This window comes from Ictidomys tridecemlineatus, unplaced genomic scaffold, assembly GCF_052094955.1.
Source record: "Ictidomys tridecemlineatus isolate mIctTri1 unplaced genomic scaffold, mIctTri1.hap1 Scaffold_149, whole genome shotgun sequence".
Classification (NCBI taxonomy): Eukaryota; Metazoa; Chordata; class Mammalia; order Rodentia; family Sciuridae; genus Ictidomys; species Ictidomys tridecemlineatus.
The window spans coordinates 482429-506348 of record NW_027521315.1 but is presented as its reverse complement, the minus strand read 5'-3'; the positions used below and the strand labels follow the sequence as shown (position 1 = coordinate 506348).

At 57.1% G+C, this 23920-nt stretch overlaps 1 protein-coding gene across 1 annotated transcript in view; it reads left to right on the top strand.

Moving 5' to 3' along the window:
• LOC144372717 (obscurin-like) overlaps nucleotides 1-22894 on the top strand; it is a 78362-nt gene extending 55468 nt beyond the window's left edge. Inside the window, 20 exon segments of the mRNA XM_078035999.1 lie at nucleotides 497-619; nucleotides 788-927; nucleotides 1474-1674; nucleotides 1825-1904; nucleotides 2291-2370; nucleotides 2373-2442; nucleotides 3300-3456; nucleotides 3844-3960; nucleotides 4051-4215; nucleotides 4351-4509; nucleotides 4697-4874; nucleotides 5325-5438; nucleotides 10006-10173; nucleotides 10436-10538; nucleotides 10835-10964; nucleotides 11739-11850; nucleotides 19040-19082; nucleotides 21459-21898; nucleotides 21901-22491; nucleotides 22494-22894. Coding sequence (XP_077892125.1) covers nucleotides 497-619; nucleotides 788-927; nucleotides 1474-1674; nucleotides 1825-1904; nucleotides 2291-2370; nucleotides 2373-2442; nucleotides 3300-3456; nucleotides 3844-3960; nucleotides 4051-4215; nucleotides 4351-4509; nucleotides 4697-4874; nucleotides 5325-5438; nucleotides 10006-10173; nucleotides 10436-10538; nucleotides 10835-10964; nucleotides 11739-11850; nucleotides 19040-19082; nucleotides 21459-21898; nucleotides 21901-22491; nucleotides 22494-22570 — 3248 coding nt within the window. The 3' untranslated portion in view covers nucleotides 22571-22894.
• Nucleotides 22895-23920: the final 1026 nt, after the last annotated feature.

Below are 23920 nucleotides of genomic sequence, written 5' to 3'. Positions count from 1 at the left end.
TGGACCTGAGCAGCCTGGGCTCTAGGTTCCTGCCCTCTCATGGCCAGCTCCCAGCTCTGGTTGGAGTCAGAGCTATTTCTGACCTCTGTGGTCAGGGGGCCCATGCCCAGTGGGCTATGTTAAGAAGAGCCACAAAGTCACCTCGGCCCCCACAGCCCCAACCCTGCCTCAAGCCTGATGCCAGGCTGGACCCTGCGCAGCCCTGTCCTCAGCTCCCTCACCATCTGCCTGCAGCCCTGCCTGCCACCTGCTGCCCCTTAGCTGTGCTTGCCATTCTCTGGCCACTTGCTGCCTCTTCTGTCCAGACCCGCTCCCTTCATTCTCATCCCTGGTCACAGGCTCTGCATCCTGCTGACCTCACTGGTCTCTTCCTGCTGGCACCACCTCATGGTCTCCCTGCCAGGGCCTGGTCTCCTGCTCACCATCAGCCCCTAGGAGAATTGCAGTGAACTTTTGGGGGAAGCATGACCCCACAGTGTTGTGTTTGTCCCCCCAGGGGAGGCCCTGGTGGCTGAGGAGGCCCATAGCCACCTGTCCCTCACTGAGGTGGGTACAGAGGAATTCCTACAGAAACTCACCTCCCAGATCACTGAGATGGTGTCGGCCAAGATCACACAGGGTGAGGGGGCCAGGATGGGACCTCCCCAACCACAGGGGAGGCTGGGACCCTGTGTCCTCGCATGGGGCCTAGCTAGGACTCTGTGCCTGGGAGCCCTGGAGACTGGCTGGGTGGTAGGCAGTAGGGGGACAGCCTTCCAGGGACATCACAACTCTTGTGTTCGCCCAGCCAAGCTGCAGGTGCCTGGAGGTGACAGTGATGAGGAGTCCAAGACTCTGTCCACCTCCCCCCGGCATGGCCGGTCGTGGCCCTCCTCCAGCGTCCAGGAGTCATCCTCAGAGTCAGAGGATGGGGACTCCCAAGGAGAGGTGGGTGGGCTGGGACCCTTAGGAACAGGGCTTGGGGCATGACTTGCTGAAGAGACAATGGGGGGCTGCAAGGGCCTGGTGCTACCAAGGGAGGGGCATCACCCCCAGAGACACCAAGGGACACCAGAGGTTAGAGCAGAGGGCAGGGTCTCTGCACGTGGGTTCCTGCAGAGCACTACCTCTGATGTCACTCTCACTGCCATCTGTGGAGAGTGCACCTTTGCCTCCAGAGCCCACCACCTCTTGGGTTGCAGGGGGCAGTGGGCAGCAAGGCGCTGTGAGCAACCACAGTGTAGGCGCCCATCCACGTTGGCAGGAGCCAGCCCTCTCACTGCCATCTGTGCAGAGTGACCCTGGGGGCTCCTGCCCTGTGGCCCTGGACTGGGTACCTCTTCAACCCCTGGACTCAGCACCCTCCCCTCTGTGCTCTTGGGGGTTTTAGGGGGTTGGGAGAACCTATCCCTCCTCAGAGGTGGGGGGCAATGGGGGGCCTTGGCAGGCCTCACCCCTCTGGCCCCAAGACTTAGGCCCATTTCTCTTTATCAGATCTTTGATATCTATGTGGCCACGGCCAACTACCTACCCCTGGGGGCCGAGCAGGATGCCATCACACTGCGGGAAGGCCAGTATGTGGAGGTCTTGGACTCAGCCCACCCACTGCACTGGCTTGTGCGCACCAAGCCCACCAAGTCCAGCCCCTCCAGGCAAGGCTGTGTGTCACCAGCCTACCTGGACAAGAGGCTCAAGGTATGGTAGTCCGGAGCTGGGGGAGGGTGCCAAGGCCCTGGGATCCTGGCCCTTCGCCAGAGAACCCTGGAAGTAAGGGACAGGAGCCCGGTGGCCACAGAGGAGGTGGAACAAACTGGTGCCCTGGAACAAACTCCTGTTTCTCAATAGCTGTCTCCTGAGTGGGGGCCCAGTGAGGCCCCTGAATTCCCCGAGGCCGTGTCCGAGGATGAGTACAAGACCAGGCTGAGGTATGTGTTGGGGAGGGTTGAGAGTGGAGCCACAGCTGGCTGCTGGGCCTCAAGGGCCAGCTGGCGTTCTGCCGTGCTTCTTCATGGGGGACCTGTGCTTGCTGAAGCTGTGTGAGCCTCCTTAGGTCACGGTCCTGCCCCTGGTTTCTGCAGCTGTGCCCTCCCAGAGCCTCATTTGGGAGGGCTTCCTGGGGAAGAGGTGGTGCCCTTGCTCCACCACCTACCCACTTTCTGAAACTGGGTGACAGGCTCCTGATCACAGGAACCCCATTTAACTGCAGTGCAATGGAGCAAGCTCTCCATGTGTCCCTAGTCCCCATGTGGAGACTAGGGACAGTGGGAGCAGGGCAGCTGCTGGGCACTCCCTGATGCCACTCTTCCACCAGCTCTGTCATCCAGGAACTGCTGAGCTCAGAGCAGACCTTCGTGGGTGAGCTTCAGTTCCTCCAAAGCCACTACATACAGCACCAGCAGCCGTGGCCAGCCAGAAGGCAGTCATTTTTCGCAATGTACAGGACATCATTCGCTTCCACAGCAGGTAGGCAAGGCCACACACATACATGTGAGGTGCACGCACAGCTGTGGGTCAGGCCTCGTGGAGGGTGACACTCAGCAGCTGGGGTAGGAACTCGATTTACCCATGGGCACATCCCACTTGTGTGATGCCCCAGTGACAGACACTCGCCATATGGGTTGAAGGCTGAAGAATACCTGCCACCCATGAGCACTCACACAGGCCCATGTGCATGCACATGAATGTACACCGGCACACGGGAAGTCCCATGTGCACACCACATATGCTCACGCACCCAGCCTCAAATGTGCATGGACATGTGCTTGATATGTGTGTGCACATAGTGTACATGTGTGCACACATACATATGTGAATCCTGTACAAAAATGTACATACATGCTGGATACACATAGATATGTGCACTCACATGCATGCTAATCTACATGCACATGTACTCTTGCACACTCACACAAGCATTTGAGTGCATGTGTGTGCCATGCGCACATCCACAGACACATTCAGGCAAACACATGCACACATATTATACACACATGCCACACATGCATGGTCATATCTGCACACTTGTGTATACATGCACAGCCACATGCATACACACATGCACCCACACACGTGCACATGTAAATGCATGTACCCACATATACATGCTCACATACTACACATCTGCACACTCGTGGGCAAGTGTACATACCCATGCACTTCTGTACGTGCCCACATGTCTGCACACCCAGCTTAGTATACTCAGTCTCACAGACCCAGAACCCACTCCTGGGCAAGAACCATAGCCTCTCAAGGACAGGGCCCAGGACTGGGCTGTGAGCTGTGCCTGACCCTGTCCCTGACCCTGTCCCTCTCTGTGGCAGCTTCTTGCAGGACCTGCATCGCTGTGACACAGATGATGATGTGGCCATGTGCTTCATCAAGAACCAGGAAGCCTTTGAGAAGTACCTGGAGTTCCTGGTGGGCCGTGTGCAGGCAGAGTCCGTGGTTGTCAGCACGTCCGTCCAGGAGTTCTACAAGGTGCCCATGCCTGGCTCCATGGCGTTGGCCACGGCACCCCTCCCTGGCTACTCCCAGGCCTATTGCTGGCCTTGACTCCCACCAGAAAACTCACTGACCTGAAAGTCCCCTGAGGCTTAGCCCTTGTCCTGTGCTCATGGCCTTAGTTCATATTCCCTGATCTCTTTCCCCACAGTCCCCAGGGACCCTTGAGCCCTGTAGCTCTGTGCTCCTGGGCTGGCCACTTCACTGCCCAAGTTCTGTGCATGCGTCCAGCTAGATGGTAACACAGCCATTGTCCAGGTTCAGGGCCAGGTGTGAGAGTGCCCCTGGGATGTCCTCTACTGTCAGGATGCCCTAACTGGAGCTGTGCTTTCTTGCCTGAAACCCACCCTGTGGTGCCTACAGAAATGCACTGAGGAGATGCTGTCTGCTGGGGACCCCTCGCAGCTACTGCCAACCCCACTGCAGCACTACCTGGAGCAGCCGGTGGAGCGGGTGCAGAAGTACCAGGCTCTGCTCAAGGTGGGAAGCCCTGTCCTGCCCCAGCCCTGAATGTCCAGGCCAGGCCTTGGGGCTGAAGCGGTCTGGGTCCTGACCCTTGGTCCACCTCAGGAGCTGATCCACAACAAGGCACGGAACCAGCAGAACTGCGCCCTTCTGGAGCAGGCCTACGCAGTCGTGTCAGTGCTGCCCCAGCGTGCTGAGAACAAGCTGCACGTGTCCCTCATGGAGAACTACCCCGGCACCCTGGAGGCCCTGGGGGAGCCCATCCGCCAGGTGGGGAGACTTGTGTCTGCTGCCATGTGGTGGGGTGTGGCTTTTGTGGGTGCTGGGCTCATAGATGACCCTGGGGTCTGCGCCCAGGGATGGGGCCAGGCAACCACAGTCCAACCACATCTACTCACACCCCAGGGCCACTTCATTGTGTGGGAGGGCGCACCAGGAGCCCGAATGCCTTGGAAGGGCCACAATCGTCATGTCTTCCTGTTTCGGAACCACCTGATGATCTGCAAGCCCCGACGAAACTCGCGCACCGACACCTTCAGCTATGTGTTCTGGAATATGATGAAGGTCTGTGGCTCCAGGGGCTGGGGGTGTCATGCAGGCCAGTGGAGGTTTCCCTGTTCCTGGGCTCCAGGGTGGCCACTGGAGCAGAACTTGCCATTGTTCTGGGATGACCTGGGCATAGCCCTACTGGACCCTGTCTGTCTAGGGATGCTTAGCTCTGTCCTCCCACTAATGTTGCACCCCTCAACAGCTAAGTAGCATCGACCTGAACGACCAGGTGGAAAGGGACGACCTTGCCTTCGAGGTGTGGCATGAGCAGGAGGACTCTGTGCGCAAGTACCTGCTGCAGGCGTGCACAGTCATCATCAAGCACTCCTGGGTGAAGGAGATCAGCAGCATCCAGCAGCGCCTGGCCCTGCCTGTGTGGCGTGAGTGTCCCTGGTGCTGTGCTGGTGTGGGGACCTGAACATCACTTAGATGCCCAGCGGGCTGCACCCAGGCCGGGCACGTGGGCATGGGTTGCTTTCTGCACTGGTGGCTTGGTTCTCCCCTTGGTCAGATCTAGCTGAGGGACCAATGGCTTTGGCCTCCCAGGGAGCCCCATAGCAGGTGTTGAGCTGACCCTGGGACACAAGGGATGTAGTGGGGACATGGCATAGCTCCAGACTTGGAGTATCTGACCAGGTCATGTTTGGGTGTGATGGTCTTGTACCCTGGTCTGTCCCTGCCTCGTGCAGCCACACCCAGCTTAGTCAGTAACCAGGCCCTTGGATGTGAGGCCACTGCTGTTGTTGGGGGCAATTTGCCAGGGTGCACCCAGGGGACATAGGCCTGACATCCCACCCTCAAAGTCCTCAGACCCCCACATGTGTCCTCAGGTCCTCTGGAATTTGAAGAGGAACTGGCTGACTGCACGGCTGAGCTGGGGGAAACTGTAAAGCTGGCTTGCCGCGTGACTGGCACACCCAAGCCTACTGTCAGCTGGTACAAGGGTACCTGCTAGGGCCTACAGACTGACCCTTCACAGGAACCCCTACCAGGGGTGGGCTGCACGGGGGCTGAGGACAGCATGGGGTCTGGTCAGTGGGCTGGGCATGGGGAACAAGAGACAGTCCAGGCCTGTTCAAGGGCAAACATCCTGGGGATGGACAGTGAACAGGTAAGTCAGGTGGTGCCATGGCCACCCTAGGGAATGAGCAGGGTGAGGAGTCAGCACAGGGCCGAGACAGACATGCCTGAGGGCAGCCGAGAGAGCACCAGGACCACAGAGGGGGCCACAGGCAGGCACCTGGGTGCAGGAGAGGCCTGTAAACTTAATGGGCCAGGAAGGGTGCTGATCACACTGCGCCTTCAGGGTCACAGAGCACAGGCCTTACGTGGCTCACGGATGGGAGCTGCCAAGGTCAAGGGAGGTAAGGTGTCTCCCAGGCCCGTCTCACTTGACACTGCCACAGGCTTGGGGTCCCAAGACCATCCTCACTTCCTGCACCTCCATAGGCTTGGGGTCCCGAGACCACTCTTACTTCTGACGTCCAGTTCACTGGTCCCCAAGGTTGCCTTCAGGTTCAGTGATTCACCAGAAGGTCGTGGAGTTCAGAGCTATTATGCTCAGGGTTAGGGTTTACTTCAGCATAAAGACAAGACTGCAGCCCCTGAGAAAAAAGAAGAGCACTTCGGGAGGGTTCAGTGTCACCACTTATGAGCTCCCAGCCTCCCGCTCCCAGTGCAGTGAGGAAGAGCACCTTCTCCTCCCAGTGACACCTGAGAACACAAACAGACCTATGCCAACCAGGAGGCTTAATGAGACTTGACGTCAGCATTTGTCACTGGAACTCTGTCAGACCTGCATGGCTGACCACTCATGTGGCTGACCTCAGGCTCTAGTCCTCCTGAAGTCAAGATTAATGGCCTGAAGCCCACTATGAATCTCACGTTAGCATAGAAGACAGCATGGAGCTCCACTAGGAAGCTCATTGTTAGTGTAGACGCCAGTGTGGCCTGGGTCATCCATCAGGAATCTCCTCATTGGTGTAGATGCCAGTGTGGCCCAGGAATCTCGTTACTGCCATAGACACCAGCATGGCCCTAGTCATCCACTGGGAATCTCGTCAAAGGTGAAGACACCAGCATGGCCCAGGTCACCCACAGGTATTTTGTCATTGGCATAGATGCCAGCATGGCCTGGGTCACCTACTAGGAATCTTGTTGGCGTAGTGCTGGCTTGGCCTAGAGCATCCATCAGGAATCTCATTATTGGTAGAGATGCCAGCATTGCCCTGGTCACCCACCAGGAATCTCATCATTGGCATAGAAGCCTTCGTGGCCTGGAGCATCCTCCAGGAATCTGTTCATTGGTGTAGACACAGCATGGCCTGGGTCACCTTCTAGGAATCTCGTCGTTGGCATAGACACTGGCATGGCCTGGGTCACCTATTCTCAGAATGGCCTGAGAATCCCCCCAGGAATTTCATTGTTGGCATAGATGCCAGTGTGGTCCAGGTCACCTACTAAGAATCTCCTCATTGGCATGGATGCCAGCGTGGCCCGGGTCACCCACCAGGAATCTCCTAGTTGGTATGGAGGCTAGCATGGGCCAGAGCCTCCTCCATGAATGCCATTGTAAAATAGAGTGTCCAGTCTGGTCCTGAGCCACAAACCCCTAGGCTAGTCCATCTGTTGTGGCCCAAGGTTCCAGAAAATCCGAGGCTCTTCCCTGGCAGACTGTTCTCGGGTCCCAAGGCACCTTGCTGGTGCCAGGGATCAACAAGATTCCTTTGGGCAGCATGGAGCATTGACTACATGGAAACCCCATGGTCTTGTGAGCAGCAGGGGGCATGGTTCAGATCTGTCATCTGTCACCTTGGCTGTAGTGCCAAGGGCCTGCTTAGGGACATGGCATCATGGTGGTGGTGGCCATGGTTGCATCCTGGATGCATTTTGAAGGCAGAGCCAGCCAGATTTGCTGATGGGTTGCATGGGGTGTGTGGAAGAGAGATGGCATCCAGGGAGCAGCACAGGGGTTGTGGACACCAGAGGCCACTAGTCCTATTCACAGAGGTGGGGCAGACCCACAGGGAGGCAGGCTGGTACATTCTGAGCTGGGCAGGGAGGAAAGAAACCCAGATTTGTGAGGTTTTGAAGAATCCAGGTACCCATTGGGCTCCAGGTGGTTATGGAGGGGATAGCTTGAGAATAAATCTAGAGCTTAGGAGAGATGTCTGGCTGGAGGTGAGAGATGGCAGGCAGGTCCTTGGCATATAGTTTGTCTGAAACTATGGGTCAGGTCTAGTGCACAGCCCTCAAAACATTCCCAGCAGCTCAGGAGACTGAGACAGGAGGATGCAAGTTCAAAGCAGCCTCAGAAACCTAGCAAGGCCCTAAGCAACTTAGTAAGACCCTGTCTCTAAATAAAATGTAGAAAGGGCTGGGATGTGATTAAGGCCCTTGGGTTCAATCCCTGGTGCCAGAGAGAGAGAGAGAGAGAGAGAGACTGAGGTCAGTTTGAATGTGGAATGAGCGTGAAGAGATAAGGCAGGCTTCAAGGCTTGGGATCTGGGATTCACAGAGTCAGAGAGGTGAGGAACATAAGTGAAGGGGCGGCAAGCCAGAGAGATGGGAGGGACCCCAGGAAGCTAGCGAGGAAGGGCAGCCAGGCAGAGAGGGCCTAGGAGTGCCAAGAGCTCTGGCCAGCCCCCAAAACAATGAATGAGTCCAGCTTCCTTTCCTGGGTGATGAGGCTAGCGAGCTGCCGTGTCAGTGGGCTTCAGTTTAGCTAGACCATGCGAACCCAAGCCCATGAGTGGAGACCCTTGGATCCAGATTCTCATGGAGTCAGCTGCCTTGCATCAGGGAGTGGAGTGGAGAGCAGAGCCCACCCTGCCCTTGGGGGACATCCACTCATTCACGAAGCTCTCTTCCTTTTGATGAATGCTGGGCAGCCCTTATCTCTTGTTCCTCAGGGAGTCCAATTGGCCTATCCCTGAGTGGAAGATCACAAGGCCTCACTGGGTTGGGCATCTGGTTTCCTCCAAAGCCCCACTGCATGCTGAGAGCTGATTTTCAAAAGTGGTATCTGACAGCCATGTCTGGCAGGGGATAAGTCCCAGACCCAGGGGACGCTTCACTCATCAAGGGCTCTAGCCGTGAAACAGTCTGTCTCAGGAACGTGCGACGTGTCCATTTCCTGATGTGCCAACAAGACACCTGAGTCTGGGTTACTTATAAAGTGAAGAGATTGTTTTCAGATTGAAAGTCCAAAGGGCATGGTGCCATCTGGTGGGGTTCCCCTTGGTGGCCTCATGACTTCTTGGGAGTCTTGCCAGGGGGAAGGAGCAGTTGCAGTGACAGGAAGAGAGGGGATCAGGACCAGGCTGGTTTTATAGCAGCTTGCTGACCTCTGGAGACCAGCACCCATCCCTTCCAGTCAGTGCCCTCAGTGACTGAATTCACTTCTGCTGGGCCCTACCTCTCAGGAGGGGAGCGCTCCCAGGGCACCCCATTCGGAGCCACCCATCCGGAGCTGCTGGGCTTGCACGACCTATGTATGTGCCTACAACCTGGGCCCATGGGGGCAGCAAGTAGATAGAGCTGGTGGTGATCACTCTAGTAGCCAGCTCTCTTTGACCATTTCTGATGGCCATACAAGGACATCAAGTTGCGATTCATCTTCTCATTACCTCGGCTGCCTCTGTGCTATAGCAAGGCCTGGCACTTCCTCTGCCAGCCACGCAAAGGCTGGAAAGTTGGGGTGTGGCATCCACGCTTTACTGCCAGGTGTTTGCGTGGAGCTGTCCCAGCTTAGCTGGTTAACTGTCAAACCAAATGGCCATGCCACTTGCAGCAGCCCCTGGGTCAACAAGGGCACATTGCACTAGTGGCCTCAGGAAGACCAGCAGGATGCCTGGCTCCCCCTGAGCAGAAGGCTGGTGCTAAGGGTCCACTATGTGAACTCAGAGTCACATGCAGTTTCAGGCCAGAGTTCAGATGCAGACATCATCGCCATGGCACCCAGAGGTCCCTGTCCACAACTGGGTGGCCTGGTGCCTGTGTCCAGCACAGCCATGGAAATTTGAGTTCCTTCTCGAAGCCCCCTGCAGATTGGATGGGTAGAAGGGCCCTCCATCCCTCTGCATGCTGTGATGAGGGACGAGGTATGGGTGGGAGGGAAGGGGTGTTAGGCAGTGGATTATGTAGCTGTAGGCTTGGTGGGATTGAGTGAGGATGGGCCCATAGCCAGGGAGCTGGGCGTGATCAGCACATGGGAGGTCCGCAGGGAGTCACACTGGGGCGGTGGGGTGACCATGGACTTAGCTGTCCATGTGGATGTCTTCTGTCAGGTTCAGGTCTCTTCATTTGGCCCTGCCTCTAGCTAATGTCCAAGGTGGACATAGAGACACAGAGACAGAGGTCTGGGCCACACCCTCTGTGTAGAGAGGGTAGAGAGAGAAAGAGAGAAACAGAGACAGACCCAGAGAGGTACAGACCAGCCCCAGCCTCTCATCCATCTGGGCAGGCTTACAAGGTCCCTGCCCAACAACAGCCCTCACTCCTCCTTTCTAGATGGGAAGCCAGTGGAAGTGGACCCTCACCACATCCTCATCGAAGACCCAGATGGTTCCTGCACCCTCATCCTGGACAACCTGACTGGGGTCGACTCTGGCCAGTATATGCGCTTTGCGACCAGCGCCGCTGGCAGTGCCAGCACCCTGGGAAAGATCCTGGTGCAAGGTGAGCCTGGAGGCCCGTGGGGCAGGGAGACACCCTGACCAAGCCCACCATGTGGCTCTGGTGGATGGGTGGAAGGGCCCTCCATCCCTCTGCTCACTGTGATGAGGGACTGGGTGTGGGTGGGAGAGAAGGGCAGGCAGGCAGGCATGGGAGGGTGGAAGCCCTATGTGGTCATGGGCTCACTTAGGGCTCAGGAAGAATGTGGGGGCTCGGACACCCCCAGCTCCATCAGAGTGGCTCTTTGTGTCTCTCCACCCTGCAGTCCCGCCACAGTTTGTGAACAAGGTCCGGGCCTCACCCTTTGTGGAGGGAGAGGATGCCCAGCTCACCTGCACCTTCGAAGGCGCCCCACACCCTCAGATCAGGTGGGCCAGCACATGGTGGGGCACCAGGGAAGGGGCTTCAGGCTCCTGTCTGCAACACAAGGGTTGTGCAGCTGTACGGGGCTGGGCACAGTGACTGTCTGATCACTGAAGAGAGGGAATTGTGGGGCTGAGACCCACTGGGCATGGGGCCTCTGCCACAAGATAGCATGGCCAAGCTGGATGTGGGCATCCAGAGGGTGGGTTCATCAAGGACTGTAGCATCTGGGCCAGGGCAGCTGCTCTGTAGCACAGGAAATGTCACACCCTGCCTCATGGACTCTTGTGACGGGTTCTAGGTGGTACAAAGATGGGGCCCTGCTGACCATGGGCAACAAGTACCAGATGCTGAGTGAGCCCCGCAGCGGCCTGCTGGTGCTTGTGGTCAGAGCAGCTGGCAAGGATGACCTGGGACACTATGAATGCGAGGTAAGATGGGTGGGCAAGGAGCCTCATGGCCAGCTGTCCACTGGGGCTTGACAAGGGAAGGGCCTGGGCCCTTGGCACAGGCCCGGAGACACCAGGCCACTGTAACCCATCATCCCCAACCCACCACACCATGTCTGGCCTTGCTCCTCTTCCACACGAAGCTGAGCCCTGCCACCTGCCATTGTTCCCACCCTCTCAAAGAAGCCCTTTGGTTTTTGCCTTTCTAGGGAACCCAGTGCTGACCTCAGTTTTCATCCATTTATGTAAAAAGTAGTGTTAGTTTCCACCTTTGCCTGGTGTCACATAGGTGGGACCCTACAGAAGGAAGAGCTGCCCTGTTCCTATTCATTGTCCAGAGGCCCAAGGCTGGGGCTCCTGAAGGCAAGGCCCAGTCTGAGCCTCTGGTCTTCAGGGCCTGTCCTGGCACACCGTGACATTGAGCAGGTGTGTGCCTGTTATAGGGCCTCCGAGAGCCCCAGGCTCCAGTCTCTGGCTCTTGTCTAGAGGCCAGCCTCCTGCATGTGGGCCCCACATGCAAGTTCCAGGAGGCAGGGAGACCCAGCCAGCTCTGCACTTCAGGGGCTCAGAGCCACACACAGCCAGCAGCCATCTGCACAGTGCAAGATGCCTGGGCGAGGCCCTGGCTGGGAGCCCTGTCCCCTTTGAGGGACACAGTCTCAGTGGGGACCTAAAACTAAAGACCACCAGAGTGGTCGAGAGACAGCTCTGTCCCTTGAGGATAGGGGTCCTGAGTGGTTTCTGTCCATCCTGCAGCTGGTGAACCGGCTTGGCTCCACTCCTGGTGGTGGGGACCTGTACATGCAGAGCACTGTGCTGCTGGCCCAGGAGCAGTGCCACAGGGAGCAGACTGTGGCTGCCATAGAAGGTAGGTGCCACCAAGCCTGTTGCCCATGCTGCCTAGGTGGGTCCTCAGGCTTGAGCCTTGTGTCACAGCTGCACAGCCAGCCAGGACTGGGGGGCAGCAGACCCACCATGTCTCAGAGTGGGTGCACTTCCTGCAGGGGTGGCTGGGCAGGCATCTTGGGCAGATGACCTGGCTAGAAGAGGAGGCTGTGGGGAGGAGCCCAGAGGCTGCAGGCCACGTGGTCTCAGCACCTGTGGGGCAGGCAGAGGTGGCCAGGAACCCAGAATGAGTGCTGGAAAGGCTGCTCTGTGTTGGGGAAGTGTGAGCCCTGCCCCTGGCCTGCAGGACAACCCACAGAGTCACTTCTGACCCAGGGCACCCTGCCTGGCAGTGGTCACACAGGCCTCCTGCAGGCAGCAGCTGGGATGGGCTGCACTTCTAGAGAAGGGGGTTTCCCCCTGAGGGCAGAGGCAGGACAGTAGGATATCTGGGGAAGAGCGTCTACACTGAGGGCAGAGGGCAGGACAGTAGGACGTCTGGGGAAGGGCGTCTACACTGAGGGCAGAGGACAGGACAGTAGGATGTCTGGGGAAGGGTGTCTCAACTGAGGGCAGAGGACAGGATAGTAGGATGTCTGGGGAAGGGTGTCTCAACTGAGGGCAGAGGACAGGACAGTAGGACGTCTGAGGAAAGGGCATATCCACTGAGGGCAGAGGGCAGGACAGTAGGACGTCTGGGGAAGGGCATCTCCACTGAGGGCAGAGGGCAGGACAGTAGGACGTCGGGGAAGGGCATCTACACTGAGGGCAGAGGGCAGGACAGTAGGACGTCTGGGGAAGGGACATATACACTGAGGGCAGAGGGCAGGACAGTAGGATGTCTGGGGAAGGGTGTCTACACTGAGGACAGAGGCAGGACAGTAGGATGTCTGGGGAAGGGTGTCTCAACTGAGGGCAGAGGGCAGGACAGTAGGATGTCTGGGGAAGGGTGTCTACACTGAGGACAGAGGCAGGACAGTAGGATGTCTGGGGAAGGGTGTCTACACTGAGGACAGAGGCAGGACAGTAGGATGTCTGGGGAAGGGCATCTCAACTGAGGACAGAGGACAGGACAGTAGGATGTCTGGGGAAGGGTGTCTACACTGAGGACAGAGGCAGGACAGTAGGATGTCTGGGGAAGGGTGTCTACACTGAGGACAGAGGCAGGACAGTAGGATGTCTGGTGAAGGGTGTCTCAACTGAGGGCAGAGGGCAGGACAGTAGGATGTCTGGGGAAGGGTGTCTCAACTGAGGGCAGAGGACAGGACAGTAGCACGTCTGGGGAAGGGACATATACACTGAGGGCAGACGACAGGACAGTAGGATGTCTGGGGAAGGGCGTCTGGGTAGAGTCAGGAAAGTAGGACGTCTGGGGAAGGCATCGCCACTGAGGGTAGAGGCAGGACAGTAGGAAGTCTGGGGAAGGGGGCGTCTACACTGAGGGCAGAGGCAGGACACTAGGACGTCTGGGGAAGGGGCCTCTACACTGAGGGCAGAGGGAAGGACAGTAGGACATCTGGGGAAGGGGCATATACACTGAGGGCAGAGGCAGGACAGTAGGATGTCTGGGGAAGAGCGTCTACACTGAGGGCAGAGGGCAGGACAGTAGGAAGTCTGGGGAAGGGCGTCTACACTGAGGGCAGAGGGCAGGACAGTAAGATGTCTGGGGAAGGGTGTCTACACTGAGGACAGAGGGCAGGACAGTAGGACGTCGGGGAAAGGGTGTCTCCACTGAGGGCAGACGACAGGACAGTAGGATGTCTGGGGAAGGGTGTCTACACTGAGGGCAGAGGGCAGGACAGTAGGATGTCTGGGGAAGGGTGTCTCAACTGAGGGCAGAGGACAGGACAGTAGGACATCTGAGGAAAGGGCATCTACACTGACGGCAGAGGGCAGGACAGTAGGACGTCGGGGGAAGGGCATCTACACTGAGGGCAGAGGGCAGGAGAGTAGCACGTCTGGGGAAGGGACATATCCACTGCGGGCAGACGACAGGACAGTAGGATGTCTGGGGAAGGCCATCTGGGTAGAGGCAGTACAGTAGGACGTCTGGGGAAGGCATCTCCACTGAGGGTAGAGGCAGTACAGTAGGACGTCTGGGGGAGGCATCTCCACTGAGGGCAGACGACAGGACAGTAGAATGTCTGGGGAAGGGCGTCTGGGTAGAGGCAGTACAGTAGGATGTCTGGGGAAGGCATCTCCACTGAGGGTAGAGGCAGGACAGTAGGAAGTCTGGGGAAGGGGCGTCTACACTGAGGGCAGAGACAGGACACTAGGACGTTTGGGGAAGGGGCCTCTACACTGAGGGCAGAGGGAAGGACAGTAGGACATCTGGGGAAGGGGCATATATACTGACGGCAGAGGCAGGACAGTAGGACGTCTGAGGAAAGGGCATATCCACTGAGGGCAGAGGGCAGGACAGTAGGACGTCTGAGGAAAGGGCATATCCACTGAGGGCAGAGGGCAGGACAGTAGGACGTCTGGGGAAGGGCATCTCCACTGAGGGCAGAGGGCAGGACAGTAGGACGTCGGGGAAAGGGCATCTACACTGAGGGCAGAGGGCAGGACAGTAGCACGTCTGGGGAAGGGACATATACACTGAGGGCAGACGACAGGACATTAGGATGTCTGGGGAAGGGCGTCTGGGTAGAGGCAGGACAGTAGGACGTCTGGGGAAGGGCGTCTACACTGAGGGCAGAGGGCAGGACAGTAAGATGTCTGGGGAAGGGTGTCTACACTGAGGACAGAGCCAGGACAGTAGGATGTCTGGGGAAGGGTGTCTACACTGAGGACAGAGGGCAGGACAGTAGGATGTCGGGGGAAGGGCATCTCAACTGAGGACAGAGGACAGGACAGTAGGATGTCTGGGGAAGGGTGTCTACACTGAGGACAGAGGCAGGACAGTAGGATGTCTGGGGAAGGGTGTCTACACTGAGGACAGAGGCAGGACAGTAGGATGTCTGGTGAAGGGTGTCTCCACTGAGGGCAGAGGGCAGGACAGTAGGATGTCTGGGGAAGGGTGTCTAAACTGAGGGCAGAGGACAGGACAGTAGGATGTCTGGGGAAGGGTGTCTACACTGAGGGCAGAGGACAGGACAGTAGGATGTCTGGGGAAGGGGCATATACACTGAGGGCAGAGGCAGGACAGTAGGATGTCTGGGGAAGGGCATCTCCACTGAGGGCAGAGGGCAGGACAGTAGGACGTCTGGGTAAGGGGCCTCTACCCTGAGGGCAGAGGGAAGGACAGTAGGACGTCTGGGGAAGGGGCATATACACTGAGGGCAGAGGCAGGACAGTAGGATGTCTGGGGAAGGGCATCTCCACTGAGGGCAGAGGGCAGGACAGTAGGACGTCTTAGGAAAGGGCATATCCACTGAGGGCCGAGGGCAGGACAGTAGGATGTCTGGGGAAGGGTGTCTACACTGAGGACAGAGCCAGGACAGTAGGATGTCTGGGGAAGGGTGTCTACACTGAGGGCAGAGGGCAGGACAGTAGGATGTCTGGGGAAGGGTTTCTACACTGAGGGCAGAGGGCAGGACAGCAGGACATCTGGGGAAGGGCGTCTCCACTGAGGGCACAGGCAGACAGTAGGATGTCTGGGGAAGGGTGTCTACACTGAGGGCAGAGGGCAGGACAGCAGGACATCTGGGGAAGGGCGTCTCCACTGAGGGCTAAGCTGATGAGTGGAGAGTCAGATATTGGTCTGGCCCTTTCCCACCAGGCTGAATTGGCCTTGGAGAGGCCAGAGCATTTGTGGTTTAGTGTCCCTGCCTTGGCCTAGGTCACCCCCAGGGTCACAACAACTCACTCCTACAAGGCCCCATCTGGGTGAGCCAGTGCCCAGGCCACCAGGATGGGAGGAGGGCCACTGTTATATATCTTGGCTCCCAGGTGGAGTTGCCCCCCTGGAAGGGCTGCCTTGGCAGGTGGGGAATCCTTGTCCCTAGGGCCATCGAGCAGAGGCTGGACCCATGTTTGTGGAGCCACAGCTTCCACAAGAGGGTGGTTGGAAAATGTGTCGTCCAATTCCTGAGCACAGGCTCCTGTGGAGTGTTCCCACTGCAGTCTGTCCATCCCAGGGACCAACACACAGGGTCTCTGTCCCTCTGGCCCTTCAGAGGACCGGGCCAGCCAAAGCCCTAGATCCCAACCCTAGGAACTTCGAAGCCCCTGTGGCCCTTATGGACTCTTTCTCCAAGGGCAAGTCCCTGTGTGAGGGCTTGTGACCCTCACCTGCCATATTGGACCTGTGTTCCTGGGGACCCGTGACATAATACTGTCCCACAACCCGGGGACAGTATCACCATACATATATGCTTTTACCGCCACCGGCTTGTCCACTTCCTCTGCATTGCCTGTCTCGTGGTTGGGGACGTGCCCTTCTCACTGGGGCAGGAGTGTCCTCTGCAGCTGTTCTCTTGTTGGTCACGATGGGTCCCTTTCTGGAAGAAGGCAGGTGTCAGCGTGAAGAGCAGGCCTCCAGAGCCCACTGGGACCAGGCACATCACTGAGCGCTGGTTCTTGAAGGCCATGCAATCAGAGCCCTGTGCCTCCTGCTTCCTAATCCTGTCCTGCTGCTTTGTCTTAACCAGTGGCTCCGCAGCCAGAGGGGCCCTGGCTGTCTCCTGTTGGTGGCACTGACCTGGCTTGAGTGTCTGCACCAGGCCAGGATGCTGCTTTGCACGGCTGCAGCCCTCCTGTAACGGCAGACTCACTGGGGCCCACAGCTGGTCTGGGGAAGTTGGGGACCATGAATAAAGTGCCAGCTTAGCAACCCAAGGTGTCCTGGAGCAGCAAGATGGAGCAGTAAGCCGGGTCCCTGCCAGGGAGGACCCAGGTGGAGGCCCTGGGCTTTCCTGTCCTTCTGTGCACAGGAGCTTGCCTGCAGATGGCACACAGGTTGTCCCTCTTTATGCCCAACTTAGTCTAAATACATACAGCTTCCTGACTGGATTCCTATTCCCGCCATCAGTCACTTCCCTGTAGAAAAGCCTGTGCAAACAATTCACACATATAAATGCACACATGCCTCAGCACAGCCTGTGCAAGCAATGCACACATATAAGCACACATGACTCAGCACAGCCTGTGGAAGCAAAGCACACATAAATACACACACACCTGAGCACAGCCTATGCAAGCAGTGCACCCACATAAACACGCACACACCTGAGCACAGCCTGTACAAGCAATGCACACATATAAGCACACATGCCTGTGCAAACAATGAACACATATAAACACACACACACACCTGAACACAGCCTGTGCAAGCAATGCACACATATAAACGCACACATGCCTGAGCACAGCCTGTGCAAGCAATGCACACTTATAAATGCATACACACACGTGAGCAGACTGTGCAAATAATGCACACATATAAACACACACATGCCTGAGCCCAGCCGGTGCAAATAATGCACACATATAAACACACACACACACTGCCTGAGCACAGCCTGTGCAAGCAATGTACACATATAAACACACTTGCCTGAGCATAGCCTGTGCAAGCAATGCACACATATAAACACACACAAGCCTGAGCATAGCCTGTGCAAGCAATGCACACATATAAACACACTTGCCTGAGCACAGCCTGTGCAAACAATGCACACATATAAATGCACTCACACCTGAACACAGCCTGTGCAAGCAATGCACACATATAAATGCATACATGCCTGAGCACAGCCTGTGAAAGCAATGCACACTTATAAATGCATACACACATGAGCACAGCCTGTGCAAGTAATGCACACATATAAACACACACAAGCCTGAGCACAGCCTGTGCAAACAATGAACACATATAAATGCACACACACTCCTGAACACAGCCTGTGCAAGCAGTGCACACTTATAAATACACACATGCCTGAGCACAGCCTGTGCAAGCAATGCACACATATAAACACAAGCCTGAGCAAACACATGTACATGTGCTGATGTGCACATACATGTATACACACTTGTGTGTGTGAATGTGTGTGCAGCATGTCTGAGCATGCATATGTGTGCAGACAAGTACACCTGTGTGCACATTTGTATGCAAGGTACATCCATGTGCAGGCACACAAATGTAGCCAGTGTGACCTCCAATGCACACACACAGAGACAGTGTCTAATTCTTATGCTCATCATCTGAGACAAGCTTGAAATGCCATAAGTTGCCTAGGGAAAGCCTATCTCAGTGTTGCAGTGCAGTGAAGCAGAAAGTCCCCTGGTCCAGGAGATGTGGGACCATGTCCCAGTACAGGCCACTTGGCTTTGCTGGCCACCTCCTCCACCTTCCCATTGAGCAGTGAGAGGGCTGCTGAGCCTGGAGATGGCATGCAGTAGTCAAGCCCAGGCCTGCCCAGAGGTCAAGGGAAGAGGCCTCAAGGTGGTTGGGAGTAGGTGCTGCCTGGTTCCAGATGAGTTTCATCCTCCCTGGAACTCCAGTCCCCAGCAGCAAGATGGAAACATAGGCCCCTTGGGCTGGCTTTGGTAAGGGCAACAGCTGCAAAAACCAGGAAAGGCCACGCAGTTGAAACAGCTGACCTCCACACTCAGACCTCAGGCACCCACCACATGCAGGGGGCTCAGATGTGCCACATGCAGCACTCTGGTGCCCCCTCCCCTGGAGACCACTCACCACATGCGTGGGGTTCAGATGTCCACATTCAGGACTCTTGTGTCCCTCTCCCCTGGAGACACCTTTTGGACTTGAACTTGTTTTGTGGCAAAGGTATCAACCATCCTGGCCCCATTGTGGCTGGTGGCCCACTGCATGGCCATAAGCTACTCTTCCATTTCCCTAGGCCTCAGGGCTATGTTGGGCTACATGTTTGAGGAATTCACAGGCTTATGTCAGCATGAGGAAAAGCCTGGGCCCTTTTGAGTAGGCAACAGATGCCAGCTCGTTCTCCCCACAGCCCCTGTGGTGCTCAGGAGAGAGAGTGGGCTATCCTTGTGGTGCCTGCTGTCACATCCCAGCCCCTCGGGGCAGATGCTCTCACCTGTCTGTAGCTGAGGAAACTGGACCTCCTAGCTGAAACAGGCTGCCCAGGGACACATGGCCAGTGCTCCTAAGCCCAGCAGATGGCTGCACTGCAGTGCCATCAGGGAGTAAGCCCCAGACACTGGCTTCTCTGTAACCCTTGCTATTCTGACTGTTTTCTTTGTAGTCACTGAGCAGGTGACTAAAGTCCCCAAGAAAACCGTCATCATGTAAGTGCAGGCGTGTTCCTAACCCATCTTCGGACTGCAGTGCCCTGCATGCCACTAACCTTCCTGAACCTTGCGGTGTGTCTTGGCCACTTGCAGTGGCTGCACTAACAGCCTGGCTCACTTCTGGCCACCAGTGCCTTGCAGATTTCTCACACAGCCGTGGCCTCAGGTCCCTCCACACGTCATGGCTCTCTTGCTCTGCACACAACACAATGGCTCACCAGAGTTGCACCACTAGGGTGGGGCTGGAACTGAGCCACTTCCCTCAGAAGACTAGAGACAGACTCTTATCCCTTGGTACCCCAGGTCTGGGACGGTATCATCCAACAGAACTTGCTGCAGTGGTGAGAGTATTCTCTCTACACTGCCCAGTGTGGCAGCCACTAGCCACGTGTGTCTGTTGAGTACTTGAAGTGTCTAGTGCAGCTTAAGAAATGAATTTTAGGGGCTAGAATTGTGGCTCAGTGGTAGAGCACTTGTCTGGCATGTGTGAGGCCCTGGGTTTGATCTACAGCACTGCACATAAATATATAAATAAAATAAAAAGATCCATTTACAACTAAAAAAGAATTTTAAATGAAGGAATTTTAGCAGTCTCCAAACCCAAGCCTAACCAAGGTTCAAGGAAGTGATGAGGCTTAGGGTGGCTCCCAGAAGTCAGCTGAGAGCCAATTTCCCCAGAGCCATGCCCGTGGGCTCTTTGTCCTTCAGTACCTTCATGCTGTAGAAAATCTGGGCATGTTGGTGAGCTGACTTGGGGGATCAGAGCTGGGTGAACTCACAGAACATAGGCTTGCTTATGACCTGGACAGTCCTGGAGACTTGCAGAGGAGGTATGCAGGTGGAGGTGTGGGGAGCTGTAGGCAGGACTGGCTGAGGATTTTATAAGTTACAGGCTGGGATGCTCCAGGATAGAAACCTCCATTCCTCAGGGGCTGAGCAGCCGCCAGAAGGGCCTGAAGGTAGATGTGCTACAGAAGAATTCTGTCATCAGAATTGATGAGGCCCTGGGTTAGCTCTTCCCTGACCTCCCTTCTCCCCAGAAGTAGGCTTCTCCTACTGTGCCACCCAACAGATGGGAACAATTGGGTGGTAGAGTGCCATCCTGGGTACAAGCAGGTGTTCTAGGGCCTCAGACAGGTTATTGCTCCCTTCCCTCCACAGGGGGAGCATTGTAGAGATGGAGCCAGATCCCATTTGGGAAGCTTCAGAGGCAACCTGAGGGGGACTGGGGATCAGAAACATTCTGGGAAGTACCCACCTTTGTCCTGCAGAGAAGGCTGTGCCCCCTCAGCTTTGGCCCTCAATAGGCCACCAGGAGCCTCAACCTCCCTACCAGTCAGTGGAGTAGGAGATTCCCTTCCTCCTGGACAAGGGATAGGGAATGTAGGGTTCATCACTGCTGTGCACCTTGAGGGTGCCCATGTGTCTCTGGGCCCGTCCCTGGGAGCAACTCTTCCTGGAGCCCCGAAGTTAGAGCAAGAAATAAAAATAAGTGCTGAGAGAGAGAGAGAGATAGGCAGTGCCTTGGTCAAAGCACCAAGTCCTGACCATGGACTTGCCTCCCTCAACTGGAGCCTGCTCCCTGCTCATGGCCCACTTTACCTCAGCACCTGCTAGAGCCAGGATCACTGGCAGCAGAGGAGGATCTGGGCTAACCAGTGCATTGCTGACCCTTGGATCTGGGCATTTTTGAGCCTTTCCCCCTATCCATGCCTGTAAAGGGGATCAGAACCACTGAGGGCCCTTGCTGAGACAGGCCAGGACTGCAGAGTCGCTGGCCCTCCCAGCATGCACTCCTGAGCTGTTGGCCTTGAGCTCTGCCCCTCCCACCTTGGGAGATGCCAGCCAGGCGGGGGACATGGCCATGTGGAGCTCAGTGTTCAGCCATCTTCCCCTTGGCCTGATGGGGCCTCACTGGCCTTAGATCCAGAGGCCAGGAGCACAGGCCACAGGCCAGCAGCCTGTCACTTGCCAAAGACTTCACGGCATGCGGGCACTTCCTGGTAGCAGGCTGGGCACCCTGCCTGAGGTACAGAGCAGAAAGCCTGCTGAAGAGGGGGACGGGGAGACAGTGCAGTCCTGGTGTCCAGAGGCTTCAGCTTGGGTGATGTAGCATGGGCCTTCTAGGTGCCTCCACATGTCTTGAGCAGAGCAGAACTTGAGCTTAGCCATGTGAAACACTGTGCTTGGTTTCCTTGGCTTCCTGCCAGGGGCTCTGCAGGTGGGGCTGAAGAGCATGTGTAGGAGTTTGCACACTCACCCTCCTCACCTGTTTGTACCTTAACTTGGTCTCTGGCATGTGCTGATGGCTTGGAGCTGGGTGAGGCTGCAGATCTCTGTGCCCATCTCTTCTTGGGCCCTCTCCCCTACCAGAGAGGAGACCATCACCACCGTGGTGAAGAGTCCCCGTGGCCCACGACGGTCCCCCAGCAAGTTCCCCTCCCGCTCTCCTTCCCGCGGCTCCACCAGCCCACAGAGGCCAGTTCTGTTGGCCCCTGACCTGCTGTTCCTGCCGGGGTCCAGGCAACCTCACAGGCCTGAGACAGAGCCAGGCCGGAAGCCCACTGTGCCCACACTGTACATGATGGAGGCTGAGGCCCCCTCCGGAGCCCTGCCAGGGGGCACAGGGCCCCAGCCCAAGTGGGTGGAGGTTGAGGAGACTGTTGAAGTCCCAGTGAAGAAGTCGGGTTCTCAGGCTGTGTCTCCCACCAGGGAGATGCCCAGAGGCATGGGGGCACTGCTCTTCACACTGCCTGGTGGGACGCCAGGTGGGGACCCCAATGCCAACAACTCCAACAACAAGCAGCTGGACCAGGGGAGCCCCTCGTCTTCCATGTGGATGCTGGGGGCAGTGTGGACTGGGCTGCTTCTGGAGCAGTCACCCCTGAGCCAGAGGAGACTGGGGCTTCCCTCAGGGACAGCAGCATGGAGTGGGCAGGAGGAGAGGGTGATGGGGAGACCCCTTTCGTGGTGGAGGAGCCCCAGGACACGGATGGCCTTTGCAGCCGTGACCCCAAGATCCTCACACACAATAATCGTGTGCTGACCCTGGCTGACCTGGAAGATTACGTGCCCCAGGCAGGGGAGACCTTTAGCTGCCCAGTAAGCAGCACCTCCGACGACATGCCCTGTGAGGTCTCCGTGCTCCAGAGAGAGATCAGTGAGCCCACCATGGGGCAGCCCATCCTGCTCAACGTGGGGCGCCCACCCAGACATGTGGGTCCACCTGGCTTCTTCAGGACGGGATCCCAGGTCCACAGCCCTGAGGACCTGTCCTTTCACGTGCGAGGGGTCCGAGCTGGGCCTGTGGGCAGTGCTCCTTGGACCTCCTACTGCACCCAGGTCCAGCACTCTACAGATGGCAGGCAGAGCAGCTTCAAGATGGAGGTTTCCACCCAGATGGTCAGCTTGGGTCTGTGGGAGAGACTGTCACTCTGCATATTCCCCCAGATGGAGATGAGGCCCCTGGCCCCTCCCAGGGATGAGGCCACCTACCCTGGCAAGACAGGGAGGCCAGGGCACTCTTACTGTGCTGTCCTTGCAGCATGGGGCCTGCACCCTGCTGGGCAGCAGCACCTGCTCTTCTGAGCTCGGGGTTCAGCCTGCCATGCCCTCTGTCCTGGGCCCTTCCTACCTCACTGGACTTTGGTCCTCAACAAAGAGGACCACAGTGCCTACAATGCCTACAATGCTGGATGCACTGAAGTCCTTCAAGAGAGCCCTGGCCAGGGGCAGCTCAGAGACCAAGCTCTGGGTTGTCCCTTTTGGCCTGCAGGAGCCTCCAGGCTCTGGAAACAGATGTGGACTTGGGCCTGTGTCCTGCTCCTACTGGGCACAGCCTTGCCTGTCCCCAGGCTAGGGATGGGACCCAGACCCCAAAGCCACACCCAGGGCCTAGTGGCCACCAGCGGCTCTGCAGGGTGGACACAGGGTCTGTGTTGGGAAGTGCACCTGTATTCTGGCTGATAGAGCAATAAACCAGTCTGCGCCTCCTCTCTGCTTCTCTCGCTCTCGCATTTAGTACCCTGGGATCCCCTCCACCCATAGCCCTGGTTGGGCCTAGACCAACTGCCCTGTTCCTTCACTCAAAGGTCAAGCTGGGAGCCACATGGGTGCCCTGTATTGGCTCCTGTGTTCCCAGATGGGCTGTGGCAGCACATGGGCCTGTCTTGTTCCCAGGCAAGGGCTGTGGGGCTGGTCCTGTGGACACATGATATGACCAGAATCACCCATAATTGTCCCTCTGGCCCACCAGGAGCAGTGCAGGCTTTCCTCTACCTGGCAGCTGAGGCTAGTGTCAGGACAGATGTGATGTGGGGGTGTGATATGGTGGTCCCAAGTTCTTGGCATCTAGAGGTTTACCCCTTTGTCCCCAGCTGAGGTGACCCAGGACAACCTAGCATCTGTCAGAGGGGTGGGAACCACTCTGTGCCGAGCTCCAACCGTGAGGCTTCCCAGGGATCCACTGACCTCTTGGATGGGGAAGGGGAGGGTGGGTTCCCTGACCCCACAGAGGGCATCCTGGAGCTGCCTCTCCATTTTGGGTGCCCCTCCTGGGCAGGGGCTCAGGAGGGTTGGGGAAGGTTCTGGGAAGGGACCTTCTGGGGATGGGAGTGGTCAGCATCCTCAGGCTGCAGATGGTTGGCAGGTGGGAAGGGCATGGGCCATGCCAGGCAGGGGCCTGGAGAGTTTTTCAGGGATAGGTGGAAGGGGCCAGGGAAGGGTAGCATGGCCTGGACTAACTGTAAGTGGAGGGTGGATGGTTACTATGCAGATGGAGTTGGGTAAGGATAGGGCAGTGGGTCTGTCCCCAGGAGGGGGGCCAATGGCTCTGG